Raw genomic sequence first — 16,002 nt, 5'->3', positions numbered from 1 at the left:
TTCTACTGATCAGCTGGTACTCCACGAGGCATGTGCTCATTTTAAGTCCTGTATTAAACATAGCTGGAAAAGTCTGTTTATACATGCCTGGAAACCGGGGCTCTTAAGTAAAAACTAATTTTACCACGTACTGGCTCTGAAAACAAATTACAGCTAACAGGAAAAGCTCACGCTGCCTCCAGGGAGGGGCTGCTGACTCCCTAGGGTGCAGCTGAAGCTCCGCCACATGTAGGTGTGCCTGGAAATGTTAGGATAGGTGGCTTAGAGAACGATGAGCTCTACCACTGCCTGCAACCCAAGCTCCGATAGCTTTAGAGATGAGAACTTAATTACCCACCTACCGTTCAGATTCAAGAAAAGGAAAGTTCACTACAATAAAGAATTTTATTTAAAAAAAAAAAAAAAAGTCCAAGCAGACTGGGGTGTGAAACGCACACACAGTTGTGCTGGGCTAGTCCATGCGAGCTTTCAGGGTCCGGGTAGTGATCTTGTCCTTTTCACTACAGGGAGAGAGAGAGAAAACTAACAGTAAATTCCTGTTAAATACTTCCTTAAAGAGCATCACTTCTTTAGCAAGATGTAACGTGCGTGTTCGGTTCGTTTGCTAGTGCAGGTGAGATGATCTAAACCTGAAGGTGGCTGTTAAAACTCGGCAAACCCCATCCTCCTGCCACTCCTCCCCAGGGGAGCTCAGGAGGTGCAATAAGCAGCAATGCCTGGGATATTCTGTAAGCAGTAGTAAGCAAAACAAGCAGCTTCCTGACTGTATTTGGACTTGTGAAGCAAACCGTGCATCCAGCTTTGGCAAAGAGCATCCTCTTGGCCAGTACACAGCAGAGTGGCCATGAGAAATCAAACAGCACTTAGAACGGACACAGCATTACTAAAATGCTACTGAAAGGGAGGGAGATCCCTCAACTGACTTTAACATGCAGCTTGTGAAATTCTACCTCCGTTCTGTAGGGGAAGAGAGCAGCACTTACATTATGTGTACGATTACGCCCATTCCAGATACAGCATCTCTGTCCACTGCGTTCAGCATGGCCTGCGAGATCGTTTCAAAGAGGTGATCGGGTTCCTGAAGAACAGAAGCTATTTCAGTTGGTGTAAAAACTAGGTGTTGAGTCATCAGACTTTGCTCAAACCTCAAAATATCATCCCCAATGCTGCAAGATTTTTCCTACAGGCTGCTGTAAGCTACAGCCTCTTTCTTCTGAACTTCTCCAGGAAGTATCAAAGGACAGAGCTTTTCATCCAGCCTGTTTAGCTCCGGTTCTCCAGTTAACAGCAGGAGGCTGAATCCAAGAAGCAGAGCTGACCTTGGCCGCCTCACTCACCATGTCAGGCTCCCAGAGGGACTCGCACATGCCGTACATCTGCTCTGAGCAGGTGCCGCTGACCACGAAGTCGTCGGTTATCATGGGGCAGCCGATCAGGTCTAGAGAGCAGATGAAAGGTTCGTGTGTTATGGGGTCCAGGCCAGCAATGACCGGTTCTGTGTAGTAGGGCCCAAACCTGTGAAGAAAAGCACAGCAGAGGTTTTTTTCCCTCAGTTTTTCTCCAGCTAAACCACCTGGAAGCAGCCACACATTACATGTAAGCATCCATACAAGGAAAATATTACACAGGTGCTTTTGCTGGGGGATCTTTCAGATCAATCTGGAAGCATCTTGCAATGGTTTCAGCATGGCAAAGTAAATGAACTTGTACTATTATAGGAGCATTTTAACAAAACTCAGTGTTTTGCAAGAAAATTGAAGATAAGATTGTCTCTAGGTGGAAATCTCCTTTTCCCACATCAAAACAAGTCTTTACAAGGAGCCCTCCTCATCCTCCCAGCTCTTTGGAATGGGACCAGTACCGACAGCCACAGCCTTCACTCACACACAGGCAGTGACCCGGGTGTTTGACAGTTACCGTCTCTCATAGAGCAGGTTGGAAACCATGCTCATAAACGTCTGAGGCTTGATCTGCCTGCCTTCCTTCAGCTCGTAGAGATTCAGCCTGAACTTCAGTCTTTGGGCACTGCAAGAAGAGAGGAGAAACAACGTTAAAGCCAGAGAAGGCTCCTTTCACTTTCATCTTCACCCAGCCCTGGCTGTGTTCTGTTGTGTGCTGAGGTAGCAAATCCGATGCGTGCCTGTGACAGGTGAGCACCCCAGATGCAGCTCCTTTTATCTGTTAAATTATTCAGGTGTCTTAGCAGCGATGAGACCTTAAATCATGTAGTTTTACTTTTAGAAAATAATCCGTTCTCGTATTGCAAACATCAGCAGAAGCTTTGTAAACCCAAGAAATAAAAGACTAGGGAAACAGCACAACCCCTACGTGCTGTGAGATCAAAGATGAGCACAGCCTTAACGTAAATCAGAGCCTTTTGGCTTGTCAGCAGCCAGCCCCAGAGAGCCCCGGTGAGGGGAGGCTGAGAAAAGGAGCGCTGGTACCGGCTTTGTGCCCTCCCCAAAGGAGGGAACCCAGTGATGCTCAGGTGTTAGTCCCCTTGTAAAGGGGGACTCTGCGAACCCGGGGGCCGGGCGGCACTTACACAGTCTGCACGTCGGTGGCCAGCCCCGCCAGCCCGATGTACAGCCTCTCCCCCATGGGGAAAATCTTCTGGAAGTCCGTGGTCACCATCTGCGCCTGGATGCCGAACCGCCGGTCGGCGGCGATGGCCACGCAGCCCTTCCCCTTCATGGCCATCACGGCCCCGCCGTTGTACGACATGATCGACTGCGAGACGGGGCGGGATGAGGGGGGGCTGCACCGGGACCCCCGGGAACCCCCCAGGAACCCCCGGGAACCCTCTGGGACCCCCCCAAACCCTCCCCCGGGCCCCACCGAGACCCTCCCAGCTGCCCTTGGAACCCCCCTGGGTCCCCCCAGTCCTCCCCCAGGACCCTCCTGGTACCCCCCGGGTACCCCCCGAGGCCCTCCCCCAGGCCCCAAAGGGAGCCCTTGGGACCCCCCTTTGGTCCCCCCAGCCCTCCCCCCGGGACCCCCAGGTCCCCCCGAGCCCTCCCGGTACCCCCCGGTGCCCTCCCCCAGGCCCTAACGGGAGCCCTTGGGACCCCCCGGGGCTCCCCTGGAACCACCCCGGGTCCCCTCTACCCTCCCCCGGGACCTTCCGGGACCCCCCCCAGGTCCCCCCGAGCCCTCCCGGTCCCTCCCGGTCCCCCCCGGTACCCCCAGGGCCCTCCCCCAGGCCCCACCGGGAGCCCTTGGGCCCCTCCGGGACTCCCTTGGACCCCTCCGTGGTGCCCCCAGCCCTCCCCCCGTGACCCCCCAGGTCCCCCCGAGCCCTCCCGGGTCCTCCCGGGTCCCCCCGGTGCCCGCGGCCGGTGCCGGTGCCCACCATGGTTGCGGTCGTTGCTCCGCCGCCAGGCCCGGCCCTGCTGCTCCTGCTCCTGCCGCCTCCGCTGCTCCGGCTCCTTCGTCCCGCCTCCCTCCTCCTCCCATTGGCCGCCGCTCGCCGCTCGCCGCACGCCATTGGCTGTTGAGCCCGCCGGGGGGCGGGGCTGGAGGGGGGCGGGCAACAAGGGGAGAAAAGTGAAGAGTCACCGGGAGCGGGGCATGACGGGACGGCGGCGGACCGAGGGGAGGGGGAGCGGCGGGAACGGCTGGGGGGGGGCACAGCTGGATGCAGTGCAAACAACTGGATGCAATGTGCACAGCTGGATGTAATGTGCACATGTGGGTGCAGTGTGAAAAACTGGGTGCAGCACAGCTGGATGCAATGCACACAAGTGCATGCAACACGCAGAGATGGGTGCAGTGCACACAGCTGGATGCAACGTGCACAGCTGGATGCAGTGAGCAAAGATGCATGCAGCACACAGAGCTGGATGCAGTGTGCACAGCGGGATGTGATGTGCACAGCTGGATGCAATGTGAACAACTGGATGCAGTGCACACAGCTGGAAGCAGAGGGCACAGCTGCATGCAACATGCAGAGCTGGATGCAGTGTGCACAGCTGGATGCAGTGAGCAAAGATGGATGCAGTGAGCACAGCTGGATGGGCACAGGGCTAGCACCCCGCCGGATGGATGTGCAGGGCGTTGCACAGCTGGGTGCGTGTGCAAGGACCTGGCACAACAGCCAGGGGGCTGAGCAGGGATGTCGCAGTGCTGGGTGGGTGCACGGTGGGGTGTCCATGCAGAAGCAGTGAGCACAGCTGGATGGTTGCACAGCTGGATATCCATGCAGGGGCAGTGCCCAGCTCACAGGCAGGTTCCTGGTGCTGCTGGAGCTGTCCCTGTGCTGCAGCCCCGTGCTTGTCCCCTGCACACCAGCACATTCCCATGTCCCTGGTGCAGCCGGGATCAGCAGGGGGTGACAGGTTGGGACCGGCCGAGCTCAGCCCAGTGTGGCCCCGGCATCTCCTGTTTGGCACTGGGAAAAGTTGCCCAAACTTGTCTGAACTGAAGTAAAAACCCCAGGAAAGCCGTCCTGCTTCACTGTGCACAGCCCTGTGTGGGTTGAGCTTTGTGCATCCCCCCTCTGCCCTTGGGGCCAAAGCCCAAACGTGCCCAGTTTTGGAAAGGGCAGCACCACGAAGTCACTCTGTAGAGCAGTGAGTTTTGGCCCATCCTGGGGAGGGGAAAGGGCCTGGCAAGTGGCCGCGGGGGTATTTTTTATTCAGAAAGCAACTGAAAGGGGGATTTGCGCTCTGCAGAGTATTGGATTTCCTCCCCCATCCCCGCTCGCCAGCTCTCCCCTCTCCTGGAGGAGACGGGATTAAACGTTTAATTTAGGGGAGTGATGTTGTGCCAAAGGGAAAGAGATCCATGTGTTTGGAAACGCTCTGAAACGCAGAGCAGAGCAGCCCGCCTGCTTTCAATGAAAACCTCCGGCCCGTGCAGGCCCCGCTCAGGGACCGAGCCCCCGAGGCTCAGCCTGTCCCGTGCCTGCTGTATTTTTAAAGAGTTTTCCATTGTAAAAGGTTGCGGGAATGAAGTCAGAGGCCACACTGTGCCTGGCAGGAACGAGCCACACGCTGGGGAGAGAAGGAGCACCAAAACCAGACAGGAATCGAAGGCAGATTTCGGCAGAGGCCCCGGGGGGCTCGGGCGGTACCGGGGAGGTGATGCCCAGGGGGCACCTCTGCCCCTCGTGCTGTCGGACCTGGATGGGAGCAGAAATCCTCAGCCCCAGCCCCAGAACCGCTGGGCTCGGCGGTGGGAGCGTTGTTTGTGGCTCTGGGCTGGAGGCACCGGGGGTCTGCCTGGCACTGCCACGCGCCCCGCATCGAAACACCAACGGCGTTATTTTGGGTATGAAAATAAAATCAGGGCAGGCGGGGAACATAAATAGATTTTACAAGACTTTGTAGGAGAGGAGAACTCCAGCAATGCAGAGTCTGGACCCCCTTCAGCTTTTTTTTTTAAACAAAATACAGGCTCTGGGTAGAAACGCTCCCAAGTCTCTGCCTGGGGCAGGGGGCAGGGGGCAGAGGCTGAGCAGAAATGGTCGTGCTCAGCCTCTGACCCGGGGAAGCTTCCCCCTGGAGCAAGCTGTGACCCCTCGGGGGGCACGGGGGGCACCTCCTGCCCCTTCACAGCCTGTCCCGGTCCCTCTCAGCCCTGTCCGAGGGCAAGGAGCTGCCGGACACCGGACCCTGGTGCTGCGGGGGAGCAGGGAAAGCTCCCCGGGTGCTTTGCAAAATGAAAATCCCCCCCCTGCCCGGCGCTGGGCTCCGCCGGGTCGGACTCGGGTGGGGAGGGGGGAAAAAAAATAAAAAATGGGGTGAAGAAGGAAAAGGTGCGGCCCGTCCCTGGGTGGGCTCGAACCACCAACCTTTCGGTTAACAGCCGAACGCGCTAACCGATTGCGCCACAGAGACCGCGCTGGGGAGCAGCACTGCGCCCGCCGCACTGAGCCAGAGCGCCCCGGGAGCGCCCCGGCGGCACCCACGGGGGGCACCCGGGGGGAGCACCCATAGGGAGTACCCAGACCTGGGAGCACCCACCCCGGGAATACCCACCCGGGGAGCACCCAGCCCCCCTGGAACACCCATCCATGAGAGCACCCACCCGGGAATATCCATCCTGGGAGCACCCCCCGGGAGCACCCACCCGGGATGGGGACACGCGTGGGCCATCGGGGCTGGCCGGAGCCCCCCCCCCCGCGCCCATTCCCTCTTTTCTCTCTTTATTTCCCGGGATTTCTTTTTATTTTTTCTTCTTCTTTCCCTGCCTTTCCCCCCCCCCCGCTTTCCTTTTCCCCCCCGTTTCTATTTTCCACCTTTTCCTTTCTTCCCTTCCCTCCTTTTCCATTTTCCCTCCCCCCCCCCCCCCCTTTTATTCCCCCTTTTATTCCCATTTTTCCCTTCTCTTTCCCATCTTCTCCCCTCTGGCCCCGCCGAGCACCGACCGCCGGCGGCCCCGGGAAGGTCCCGCAGGTCCCGGGGGGGGTCCCGGGGGTGGTTCCGGGGGGGGTCCCGGGGCTCTCCCCGGGCGGTGCCTCCGGGGTGGGGGGCGCGGGGAGCGCTCGGTGCTGCGGGGCTGGGCACCCCCACCCCGGCCCGGCTTTGGGGTCCATTCCGGCGCATTTGGGGCAATTTTCTTTTCTCCCCGAGCACTGGGGGGGTGTCGCACAGAATGGGGGGGTCACAGAGAGGGGGGTTGGCAGCACCGCCGCGCCCGGGTCCCCCGGGGGGCGCAGGGGGGGCCCTGTCCCGGTGCCCCCCCCCTCGGAGGCAGGGCTGGGGGGGTGAGGGGGGGGCAACGAGGGACCGAGAACGGGGCCCCCCCCCCCCGCAACACCCCCAAAGGAATGAGATCACGTGCGGCGGGGCGGGGCCTGGCGGCGGCTGGAGGAGGGATAAAAAATAAAAAAAAAAAAAAAAAAAAAAGAGGAGGAAAAAAAATAAAAAAAAAAAAAAAAGGAGGAGGAAGGGAGGGAAAGAGGAAAAAAAAAAAAAAGAGAGAGAGAGGAAAAAAAAAAAAAAAAAAAAAAAAAAAAAGGGCCCCGGCCGCAGCGCCGCGCCGAGCCCAACCGAGCCGCGCCGAGCCCAGCCGGGGGCAGCGCAGCGGAGGGGCGGCCGCGGTGCCCCCGCCGCCACCAGGTAGGGACGGGGCCCCGGGCCCCCCCCCGCCGGGCCCCGCCGCGCCCCCCCCCACCCCCCCCCGCCGGGCTCCCCCCCCCCCCCATCGCCCTTTTCTCTCCACGTTCAAGATGGCCGATGGATGGCCGCCTCCCCCCGCTTTGTGCCGCCGTCGGCCCGGGGGGGCGGCCACCCCCCCCCACACCCTCCGGTGCACCCCCCCCCCCATCACCGGGTACCGGTGACAGCCCCAGGGCCCCCCCCCGGGCGGGCTGTCAGCCGGCGCCGAGCACAAAGGGGCACCGGGGGCTCCCCCCCGCCGCCGCCGCCGCCCCCCTCCCCGGGCCCCAAACGGCCCCCCCCGGGCACCGAGCAGCGGAGCGGGGGCTGCAGCTGGGGGGGGGGGGCGCTGAGCGCGTGCCCGTGGCCGTGCCCTGCGCGTGCCCGTGCCCGGGGGTGTCCCGGTTCCCGTCCCGTCGCGGGCCGGGGGCTGTGCCCGTGCGCGCCCCCGCGTGTCCGTGCCCCCCCCCCCAAAAAAAACCCGGCCCGTTCCGCCCCCCGGTGGCTGCCCCGTGCCGGTGTCACCCCCCCCGCGGCCGGGCCGGGACCCCGGGAGGGGCGGGGGTCCCGTCGGGGGGGCCGCGGGGGCTCCGCTGCCGCCGGGAGAGCGAGGGCAGCACCGGGATTTTGGGGGGGGGTCCCGCGGGCAGGGGGCGGCCGGGAGGCTCCAAGTTAGCGGTGACTTTGAAACGCCCTTCCCCAGGAGGGGGTTTTGGGGAGGGGGGCGCCGTGCCCGGCCACCGCCCACGGAGACAAAAGACCCCGAGAGCCGGGACCTGGGGTGGGGGGGAGGAAACCCGGGGGGGGGGGGGCGATCCCGGGGCAGGCGGCGGGAGCCGCTCCGCCAGCACCGGGCAGGGTCCGGGGGGGGGTCCGGGGCTTTGTTCGCCCCCGCGGCAGGAAATCGCGGCTGTTATCACCCGGGTTTATTAAAACCGGTTTGCGCCGGTGGCTCAGGCTCCCCCCCCCCCATCTCCTGCACCCCCCCTCCCGGGGAGACCCGGGCCGCCATTGGCGGCTGCAAGTACCAAAAGCATCGAAACGCACCCAAAACGCAGCCCTGGGCAGCTGCGCCCCCCCCGTCCCCCTTGGCGGTCCCCGGGCTGGGGGGAGCAGGGGGCTGCCGGCGCCCCCCCCCCTCACCTGGGGCTGCAGGGGTTGGGGGCACCTGCCCGGGGGCAGCCGGGGGCAGGGCACCCGCGTGTCCCCTGGGGGTGGCACCCGGGGGTCCCCTGGGGGTGGCACCCGGGGGTCCCCTGGGGGTGCCCAGCGCTGACCCCTGGGGTGTGGGGCTGCTGACCCACCCCGGTGCCCCCAGCCCTGCTGCCAGCCCCCCCCGGAGCTCCGCTTGGCCCCGTGCTGGGGCAGCTGCAGTGTCCTTGTGGTCCCCGTCCCCATCCCTGTCCCCACGGCGTCCCCGTGCACCTGCCTCCGGGGACCCTGCGCGGAAACCCAGAAGCCTGGAGCGTGAGGAGGGGGCAGCACGCGAGGGGGCTTCCCCAGGACACGCTCCTGACACGGCCCCGGCCTTGCACACCCAGCCCCGAGCACCCCCTGCACACGCAGCCCCCCCCGTGCCCCATTTTCTCCCTGGGCACAGGATTTGCCCCAAACCCCATCCCCATACGGCAGCGGTTGTGGGGCTGGCGGGGTGGCACGGTGGTTTTTTTGGGGTGTTGGGGTGCTTGTGAGGGGCCTGGCTCGGTGTCGGCACCGCTGCAAGCCCGGTGTGCACAGGGGGGGCACAGGTGTGTGCGTGTGCCTCCAGCTGCGTGCACGTGGGGCTGCACAGGGGGGGGCCCCGTGTGCGTACCCGGGGGGGGCCGTGCGCCGCCGGCACACCCTGGCGCTGCCACCGCTCTGCCCACGCTCATTGACACAAACCCGGGGCTTGTTCTCCCCTCTCCCCGCCTGGGCTGGTTGTAATAAGGCTCTGGCTCCGCTCCAGGTATTGGGGTTGCCGTAGAAACAGGAAAACTGCAGCGATTTTGGGGCCCGGCTCCGCCGGCTCCCATCGGAGGGTCTGGAGCAGGCAGCGACTCCCCACGGCCCCCGTGCTGGTGGGGGCACAATGCCTGCACCCCGAGGCCCCGTGTGCACACCCGGCCTTGCACACTCAGCTTTGCACACCTGGCCGTGCACACCCGGCCTTGCACACTCATCCGTGCACACTCAGCCCCCCCCAGGTGCCCGCGTGTGCTCCTGGCCGCGGGCAGGTGTCCGGCCCCAATTCCCTGGAGTTTCTATAGAAACCACGAGGCGGTGGCTGGAAATGCCATTTTCACCGAATTCACCCAAAATATGCTCGTGCGTGCGGGTGTGTGCGTGTGCACGTGTGTGTGTGTGTGTGCACAGCCCGGGGAGCTGCAGGCAGGACCCGCTCGGGGACCAGGAGATGCGAACCCGCATCCAAGGGAGCTGGGTGGGGGCTGCGTGGGGCTGCGCGTGGGGGCTGCTCCTGCCCCCCAGGGCTGTGGGGTGCGGGGTTGGGGCAGCCCCAGCACCCCCAGCCTGGATTTGTCCCTGGGAGGCTGAAGGGGGTCCTGCGGGTCCCGGCCTGGCACCAAGCGGCTGTTTTGGGGATTTCCCTGCAGGGAGGATCCCGCCGCGGCGCTGCTCCAAGATGCACAGGACCACCAGGATAAAGATCACCGAGCTCAACCCCCACCTGATGTGCGCCCTGTGCGGCGGATACTTCATCGACGCCACCACCATCGTGGAGTGCCTGCACTCCTGTGAGTGTCTGGGCCCCCCCCCGGCACCCATGGGTGCCCTGGCCCGGCCGTGCCCAAGCCGCAGCGGGGCTGTGGCCAGGGGCAGCAGGGTCCTGCCCCGGGTCAGTGCGGGGCATGGGGCTGGTGTTTTTTTTTTTTTGTTTTGGTTTGTTTTTTTTTGTTTTGTTTTTTCGTTTTTTTGGTTTTTTTTCCCCCCTCCCCGTTTGCTCAGGTCTCCTCTCTCCCCGCAGTCTGCAAAACCTGCATCGTGCGCTACCTGGAGACCAACAAGTACTGCCCCATGTGTGATGTGCAGGTGCACAAAACCCGGCCCCTCCTCAGCATCAGGTGAGCAGAGGGGGGGCTCCGAGCCCACTACCAAGGTGTCCCCCCCCCAGGAGAGGCTGGCTGGGTGCCTGCAGGGGTTGCCCCTCACCACCCCCACTGTGACCTGCGGCCACCCGTGCGCTGCAGCTCCCGGTGCTGCGCCCCGTGGGGACGGTGCCGTGGCCCTGGGGGGGTACCGGGGGGGGGCTGGTGGCGGTGCAGGTGAAGCCGTGCCCGTGGCACAGGGGCTTCGTGCCAGCCCGCGCCGGGCTGGGGACGCAGACACGTCCCATCGGGGCGGAATTGGCTCTGCAGGTGGTTGGCATAGAAACCATGAAAGGCTGCAATACATCACTGGGCGCTTTTTTTTTTTTTTTTTTTTTTCCTCCCTCCTCCTCCTTTTTTTTTAGCCTCTTCCATGTAAATCCGTTTCTGTAGTAACACTTTTTCCGCTTTATGTTTTTTTTTTTTTCTGGTTCACTATGAAATATTTACACTCCGGCTCCCACGGCTCCCTCACCAAAGCCCCCCCCTGCCTGTGCGCAGCCGGGAACACGGCACAGGGGCCGTGGCAGCCCCAAGCCTGGCCATTGAGGGTCCCCTTGGTACCCCACTTGCCCCCGGCCACCCTCATTTGGGCGATTTGGGGCCAAGGGGGTGAATCACAGCACCGATGGGTGCTGGGCATGATGCTGAGCGTGCCCGGGGTGCGGTTGACTCATGCAGCAGCAGCGGCCGGCTGGTAATTAAGCTGCCAATCAAGCAGCAGAGGTTGCTTTTTCATTAGCTCGCTGTAAATTATAAAGCAAATTCTCCGGGTACGTATTATAAATAAAATCACAGCGGGGCCTCGTGAACCGGAGTGACATCACCGAGGAATTAGGGATGAAAGACGTGGTTAGGCTAAAAATAATATGTGAATGGCTGCTATGGTCATTTGTTTTCCTTTAAAATAAAGGCCTTATTATTAAAGTGGAAATAATTGCAGATATAATTTACTTTTCACCATTCCCACTGCTCTTGCTTTGTTTTGGAGATTTTTTTTTATTCAGCTTTTAAAGGCTGCCAAAGGCCCTGCCTGCAGCGAGACAGAGCCCAAAGCCTTGAGCAAAGCCCCGGCCCCGGGGTCGGTGCTGGGGCTGGGACCTGAGCTCCTCCTGCTCGAGTGCTTTTGGAGATCTTACCCGGGGGTGCTCAGATTTTAGCCAAAAAAACTCACTTTGGTGAGTTTTTTTAAAAAAAGTTAAAACTTGCAGAAGCATTTTGCTGATCTTAGATTTTTTTTTCTTTTTTTTTTGCAAGTTCTTGGTGTGTTTTTGTAATAGTTTTGACTACTGAAACGGATCCTGGCCCCAAAATGATGCTGTCATCATCCTCGGCAATTACAAGGATTTTTGAGATGTTTTCCTTCTTTTTCCAGGGTTAACCCTTTGGGGGGGTGCAGGGGGAGCTTGCCTTGCTCCAGGCCCACGGCTGCTCCTGCAGGGCAGGGCTGAGCTGTCGCTGCGGGATGGGTGCCAGAATTTGGGATTTTTCACGGAGAGAGAGGGGGGAGATGTCCCAATCCGGCTGATTTTTCTCTCTCTTTTCCTTTTCTTTTCCCCCCAGGTCAGACAAAACCCTCCAGGATATCGTGTACAAGCTGGTCCCGGGGCTTTTCAAAGGTACGGGCACGGGTGGTTATAACTGAGGGAAAAAGAACGGGTTTGGGGTTGGTTTTAAATCCATCCCACCCCTCGGGGAGCCTGGCCCCAAGCTGCGTGCCAGCTGCGTGCACTGATCCCTGGTGACAGTGACAGGGTCTGGGCAGTGGGGCCGGGGTCTGCGCCCCCCCTGCTCCTCTCCCCCTGCCCCGTGCTGGGTTTTCCCCCACCTTCCTCCCCCCTTCTCTTGCAGACGAGATGAAGAGGCGGCGTGACTTCTACGCGGCCTACCCCATGGCCGAGGGTGAGTGGCAGCCCGGGGGGGGCGCCCCCAGCCCCGCTCGGCCCCCGGCCGCGGCTCAGCCTCCCCCTCCTCCTGCCCCCCAGTTCCCAACGGCTCCAACGAGGATCGCGGGGAGGTCTCCGAGCAGGACAAGGGGAACCTGGCGGACGACGAGATCGTCAGCCTGTCCATAGAGTTTTACGAAGGGACGAGGTAACCGCTGCCGGGGCTGGGGGTTGGCTTTGGGACAGGGGGGCAGCAGCCAGCACCCCCTGCCCCACACCCCGTCCCCTATCTCCCATGGGTGCTGTGGCCGTGGGGCTCCCACCCACCCAGCAGAGCCCGAGGCTGCGGCATCCCCGGCACCAGGGGCGGCCTCCAAGGGGGTCGTGGTGATGGGGGCAGTGGTTCCGAGGGGTTGGGGCAGTGACACTGATGTGGTTTTGGGGAGCTGTATGGGAAATGCATCAATGTGTGCATGGGCATGGCCGGGGGGGCAAAGCTGAGAGCCCGGCTGCAGCTCTCCAAGGTGCTTCCCATCGTGGCCCCACCATGGGCTGCTCTTCTGGGGGGTTGGTTTTGTTGGTGTTTTTTTTTTTGTTTTTTTTTTTTCTCTCTCTTCTGCCTTCTTCCTTCTCCTGTGACTTTGTCCCGCGTTTGCTTTCCTGCCCCCCAGGGAGGAGAAGAAAGGGAGCATCGAGAACGGGGACCTGGAGAAGGACAAGGTGAGCGCGTGGGGCCAAGGCACGGCGAGCTCCGTGCGCAGCCACATCGGGATGGTGGGGGGAGAGGGGGGCGCCCCCAGGCCGCCTGCTGAGGGGGGTGGGAGCTGCCCCCACCCGCGGGTGGGCTCTCAGCGATGCCTCTCCCTTGTACCCCCCCCTTGCTGTGTCCCCAGAAGAACGGGGTGCGGTTCCTGCGCTGTCCCGCCGCGATGACGGTCATGCACCTGGCCAAGTTCCTGCGCAACAAGATGGACGTTCCCAGCAAGTACAAGGTGGGCGCGAGCCCCCCGCGGGGTGTGCGGGTCCGGGGGGGGCCGTCCCGTGTCGCATCCCCCGCTGGCAGCGTGCGTAACATAAACTGGGGGTTTGCTCTGGCTGCTGGCCAGGACGGCGCTGGGAGCCCCAGCAGCCCCCGGAGCAAAACCCCGATGTCCCCTTGGTGGCTCTGATGCTGTCCTTTTGCCAGGTGGAAGTCCTCTACGAAGACGAGCCCCTGCGGGAGTATTACACCCTGATGGACATCGCCTACATCTACCCCTGGAGGAGGGTAAGCGCAGCCGCCCCCTTCCCCGCCGCGGGCTGCAGCTGCCAGGGCTCCTCTTGGAGAAAAGCTTGGAAAAGGGCTCCTGGAGGTGAAGGCAAATGGCGCTGGGAAACTTAAAAAAAATGGAAAACTTAAAAAAAATGGAAAACCTAACAACTGGAAAACCTAACAATGGGAAAACTTAAAAAATGGAAAATCGAATCATTGGAAAATTTAAAAATGGAAAATCTAATCATTGGAAAACTTAACAACTGGAAAACTTAAAAAATGGAAAATCGAGTAATTGGAAAACTTAACAATTGGGAAACGTAACAATTGGAAAACATAAAAAATGGAACGCCTACCAATTGGAAGCCCTACCAATTGGAAACCTGAGCCATTGGAAAATGTAACAATTGGAAAACTTAAAAAATGGAGCATCTACAAAAAAATTAACCCCCCAGATACCTCCATGCCTTAGGGAGGTGTTTCCTGGAGGCCAGTTCCCACCCGCAGCTCCTGGGGGGCCCGCGGGTGCTCTCCTGCCCCTCTCCCCCCCTGCAGAACGGGCCCCTGCCGCTGAAATACCGCGTCCAGCCCGCCTGCAAGCGGCTCAAGCTGTCCCAGCCGGCCACCTCCGAGTGCACCAACACCAGCGGCGCCTCCGAGTGCGAGTCGGTCAGCGACAAAGCCCACAGCCCCGCCACGCTGCCCGCCACCTCGTCCTCGCTGCCCAGCCCCGGGACGCCGTCCCACGGCTCCCCCAGCTCCACCGCCGGCAGCGGCCCCGGCCCCGCGCTCAACGGCTCCTCCTCGAACTGCCACCCGCTGCCCCCCGCCGCCAGCCGGTGCCGCAAAACGACTGTCAATGGCAGCACGGCCTCCGCCTTGACCTAAAAAGGGGAAAAAAAAAAAAAAAAACACACCAGAAACCAACAAAAACCAACAAACCAGGGACGCCTGGCTGGGTTTTATATATCTATATATATTATATATATACATATATAAATATCTATGTGTACATAGGGAGAAAAAGAATTATACATACTTATTTTCTATTGATTGACCAGATTAATTTAAAATGCAAATAAGACACATAAATGTGGTTGAATATTTTTAAATGCTTTTTTTTTTTTTTTTGCTTTTTTTTAATTTTAACTTATGGAAGCTGCATGCCGGAGCTGGGAGCCACGCAGGCGCCGCCGCCTGCCCTGCTCATTCTCTCTAACGCTTTTCCCTTCTCCTCCCCACCCCTCTCCCCTCGTGCCCGCTCGGAGAGAGACGGGGCGGCGAGCAGGGCCTGCAGGACGCACAGGTAAGGGCTAAGCACAGGTAAGGGCCAAGCACAGAAGCCAAAAACTGCCCCCGGCTGCCTCGGCTCCGCTGGGCTCTGGCAGCGCAGGGGGAGCTGCTCCGTGTCCGCGTGCCCCCAGCCCCGCTGTGCCCTGAGATTTTTTTTTTTTGCTTTTCCGTGGGTTTTCTTTTTGCACCAGGCTCAGTAACGTGGTGCCCGAGCGTCCCTTGCCGGTGTTGCCCACCCTGCTTTGCCTTGCCATGCACGTTTCTGTTTCTTTTGTGCTTTCCCTGTGTGGTCTCTGGACGTTGTTTCAGGCTCTGATCTAGCAAAGCCTTACACAGACGCCTCCCTTTCTGCACAGTAAGTAGTTTCTTTTTTTATTCCCAGCTAAAAAAAAACTACACTTGGGCCCTGATGCTGAAGGGCCAGCCGTACCGGGGGGGGTTTAGGAGCACAAGCCCCAGTGAATATTGGATTTTTCCTTGCCAAGGGAGCTGCCACCTCCCTGGGTGCGCCTGTGGCCAGGCAGCTACGTGGTGGGGGCAGCACCCAGCCGGGGGGACGCGGGGCCAGGAGCCGCCTGCACCCATGGGACCCCCTGCGCCACCGGCCCCCTGGCAAAACGTCCACAGCTTCGCCCCATTTCAGAGCTTTTTTCCCCTCTGTCCTTCCCACCCTTTCCTCCTGCCCCCACATTGGATTTTAAAATAAAAAATAAAAAAAATGACTACAGTGCCTTTAGCCAGGAGGCTCGGGGAGGGGAAGCGTGGGAAGGCGCTGCTGGTTCGGGCAGGAGCCGCGCAGCACCGGCACCGCGCGCTCCGGGGAGGGGACCAACTTCACAGCCACAAAAAAAAAAAAAAAAAAGCACAGGAGCCCCGGGGAGCGCAGACCCTGGGGGTTTATCTCCCCCCCTCTCACCTCGCTGGGTTGGGGGACGAGTGACAAAAACCAAGCAAGTGCCTGCAGCGCCCGGACAGCAGCCGGCAGCGTGGGCACGGTGAGAACCAAAGGAAAGCGGCTCGGGAATTGCGTGGACAGCCCGGCTCCAAAGGTCAGGACGCGGGGGGGGGGGGGTGTTCCTGTTGTGTTCTGTGTGTTTTTAAGCAGCACACCCCCAGCACGGACTCGGAGGCACCTTTGCTGTAGCACAGCCCCGGGCTCCCCACCTGTGGGTGCTGGGGATGGGCCCCGGTTGTTTCTTGTCTCTTCCCCATCCCCGGCTGGGGCTCGAAGCGTGTGGGGGGGGCTGCGTTCGTCTCGCTTTTGGCACCCCTTTTCTTGTAAATAGGTTAAAATGGACTGAGGGAGGCAGCTGCAGTGCCTCGGGCTGGGGGGTTTGTGTGGGGGCTCTGGGGGGGGGGGGTTGTTTTTGTTTCGTTTTTTT

General features: G+C 60.8%; 2 protein-coding genes and 1 non-coding gene across 4 annotated transcripts; 1 reads left to right on the top strand and 2 right to left on the bottom strand.

Moving 5' to 3' along the window:
- Nucleotides 1-365: 365 nt before the first annotated feature.
- On the bottom strand, nt 366-3,512 carry PSMB3 (proteasome 20S subunit beta 3). The gene is made up of 6 exons (XM_027445557.3): nt 3,353-3,512; nt 2,546-2,730; nt 1,918-2,025; nt 1,338-1,515; nt 984-1,078; nt 366-500 (listed from the first exon to the last, which is right to left on the bottom strand). Exons 1-6 carry the CDS (start codon nt 3,485-3,487, stop codon nt 452-454), a joined length of 750 nt encoding a protein of 249 aa, XP_027301358.1. The 5' UTR covers nt 3,488-3,512; the 3' UTR covers nt 366-451.
- A 2,254-nt stretch (nt 3,513-5,766) lies between these two features.
- On the bottom strand, nt 5,767-5,840 carry TRNAN-GUU (transfer RNA asparagine (anticodon GUU)). Its single transcript has one exon. It is a non-coding gene; the product is annotated as a tRNA-Asn (tRNA).
- Nucleotides 5,841-6,915: 1,075 nt separating this feature from the next.
- PCGF2 (polycomb group ring finger 2) lies at nt 6,916-15,929 on the top strand. 2 transcript variants are annotated; one of them, XM_027445546.3, is made up of 10 exons: nt 6,916-7,064; nt 9,698-9,838; nt 10,069-10,165; nt 11,753-11,808; nt 12,041-12,091; nt 12,175-12,283; nt 12,747-12,795; nt 12,969-13,067; nt 13,262-13,342; nt 13,883-15,929. In XM_027445546.3, the coding sequence occupies exons 2-10, from the start codon at nt 9,727-9,729 to the stop codon at nt 14,213-14,215; spliced, it is 987 nt and encodes a 328-aa protein (XP_027301347.1). In that variant the 5' UTR covers nt 6,916-7,064; nt 9,698-9,726; the 3' UTR covers nt 14,216-15,929. The 2 variants fall into 2 exon arrangements, with proteins under 2 accessions (XP_027301347.1, XP_027301348.3); XM_027445547.3 differs by lacking the exon at nt 6,916-7,064 and having other exon boundaries at nt 9,021-9,838; nt 12,972-13,067.
- Nucleotides 15,930-16,002: the final 73 nt, after the last annotated feature.

Source organism: Anas platyrhynchos, chromosome 28, assembly GCF_047663525.1.
Source record: "Anas platyrhynchos isolate ZD024472 breed Pekin duck chromosome 28, IASCAAS_PekinDuck_T2T, whole genome shotgun sequence".
NCBI classification, from domain to species: domain Eukaryota; kingdom Metazoa; phylum Chordata; class Aves; order Anseriformes; family Anatidae; genus Anas; species Anas platyrhynchos.
This window is presented reverse-complemented; position numbering and strand designations above follow the sequence as displayed.

Coding starts and splice junctions, on each gene's coding strand:
- PCGF2 (XM_027445547.3), top strand. CDS start 9,175: ATGCCTGCACCCCGAGGCCCCGTGTGCACACCCGGCCTTGCACACTCA. Junction 9,839..10,068: donor CGTGGAGTGCCTGCACTCCT/GTGAGTGTCTGG, acceptor CTCTCCCCGCAG/TCTGCAAAACCTGCATCGTG. Junction 11,809..12,040: donor GGTCCCGGGGCTTTTCAAAG/GTACGGGCACGG, acceptor CTTCTCTTGCAG/ACGAGATGAAGAGGCGGCGT.
- PSMB3 (XM_027445557.3), bottom strand. CDS start 3,487: ATGGCGTGCGGCGAGCGGCGAGCGGCGGCCAATGGGAGGAGGAGGGAG. Junction 2,731..3,352: donor GAGCAACGACCGCAACCATG/GTGGGCACCGGC, acceptor CCCGTCTCGCAG/TCGATCATGTCGTACAACGG. Junction 501..983: donor GGCGTAATCGTACACATAAT/GTAAGTGCTGCT, acceptor CTCTCCCTGTAG/TGAAAAGGACAAGATCACTA.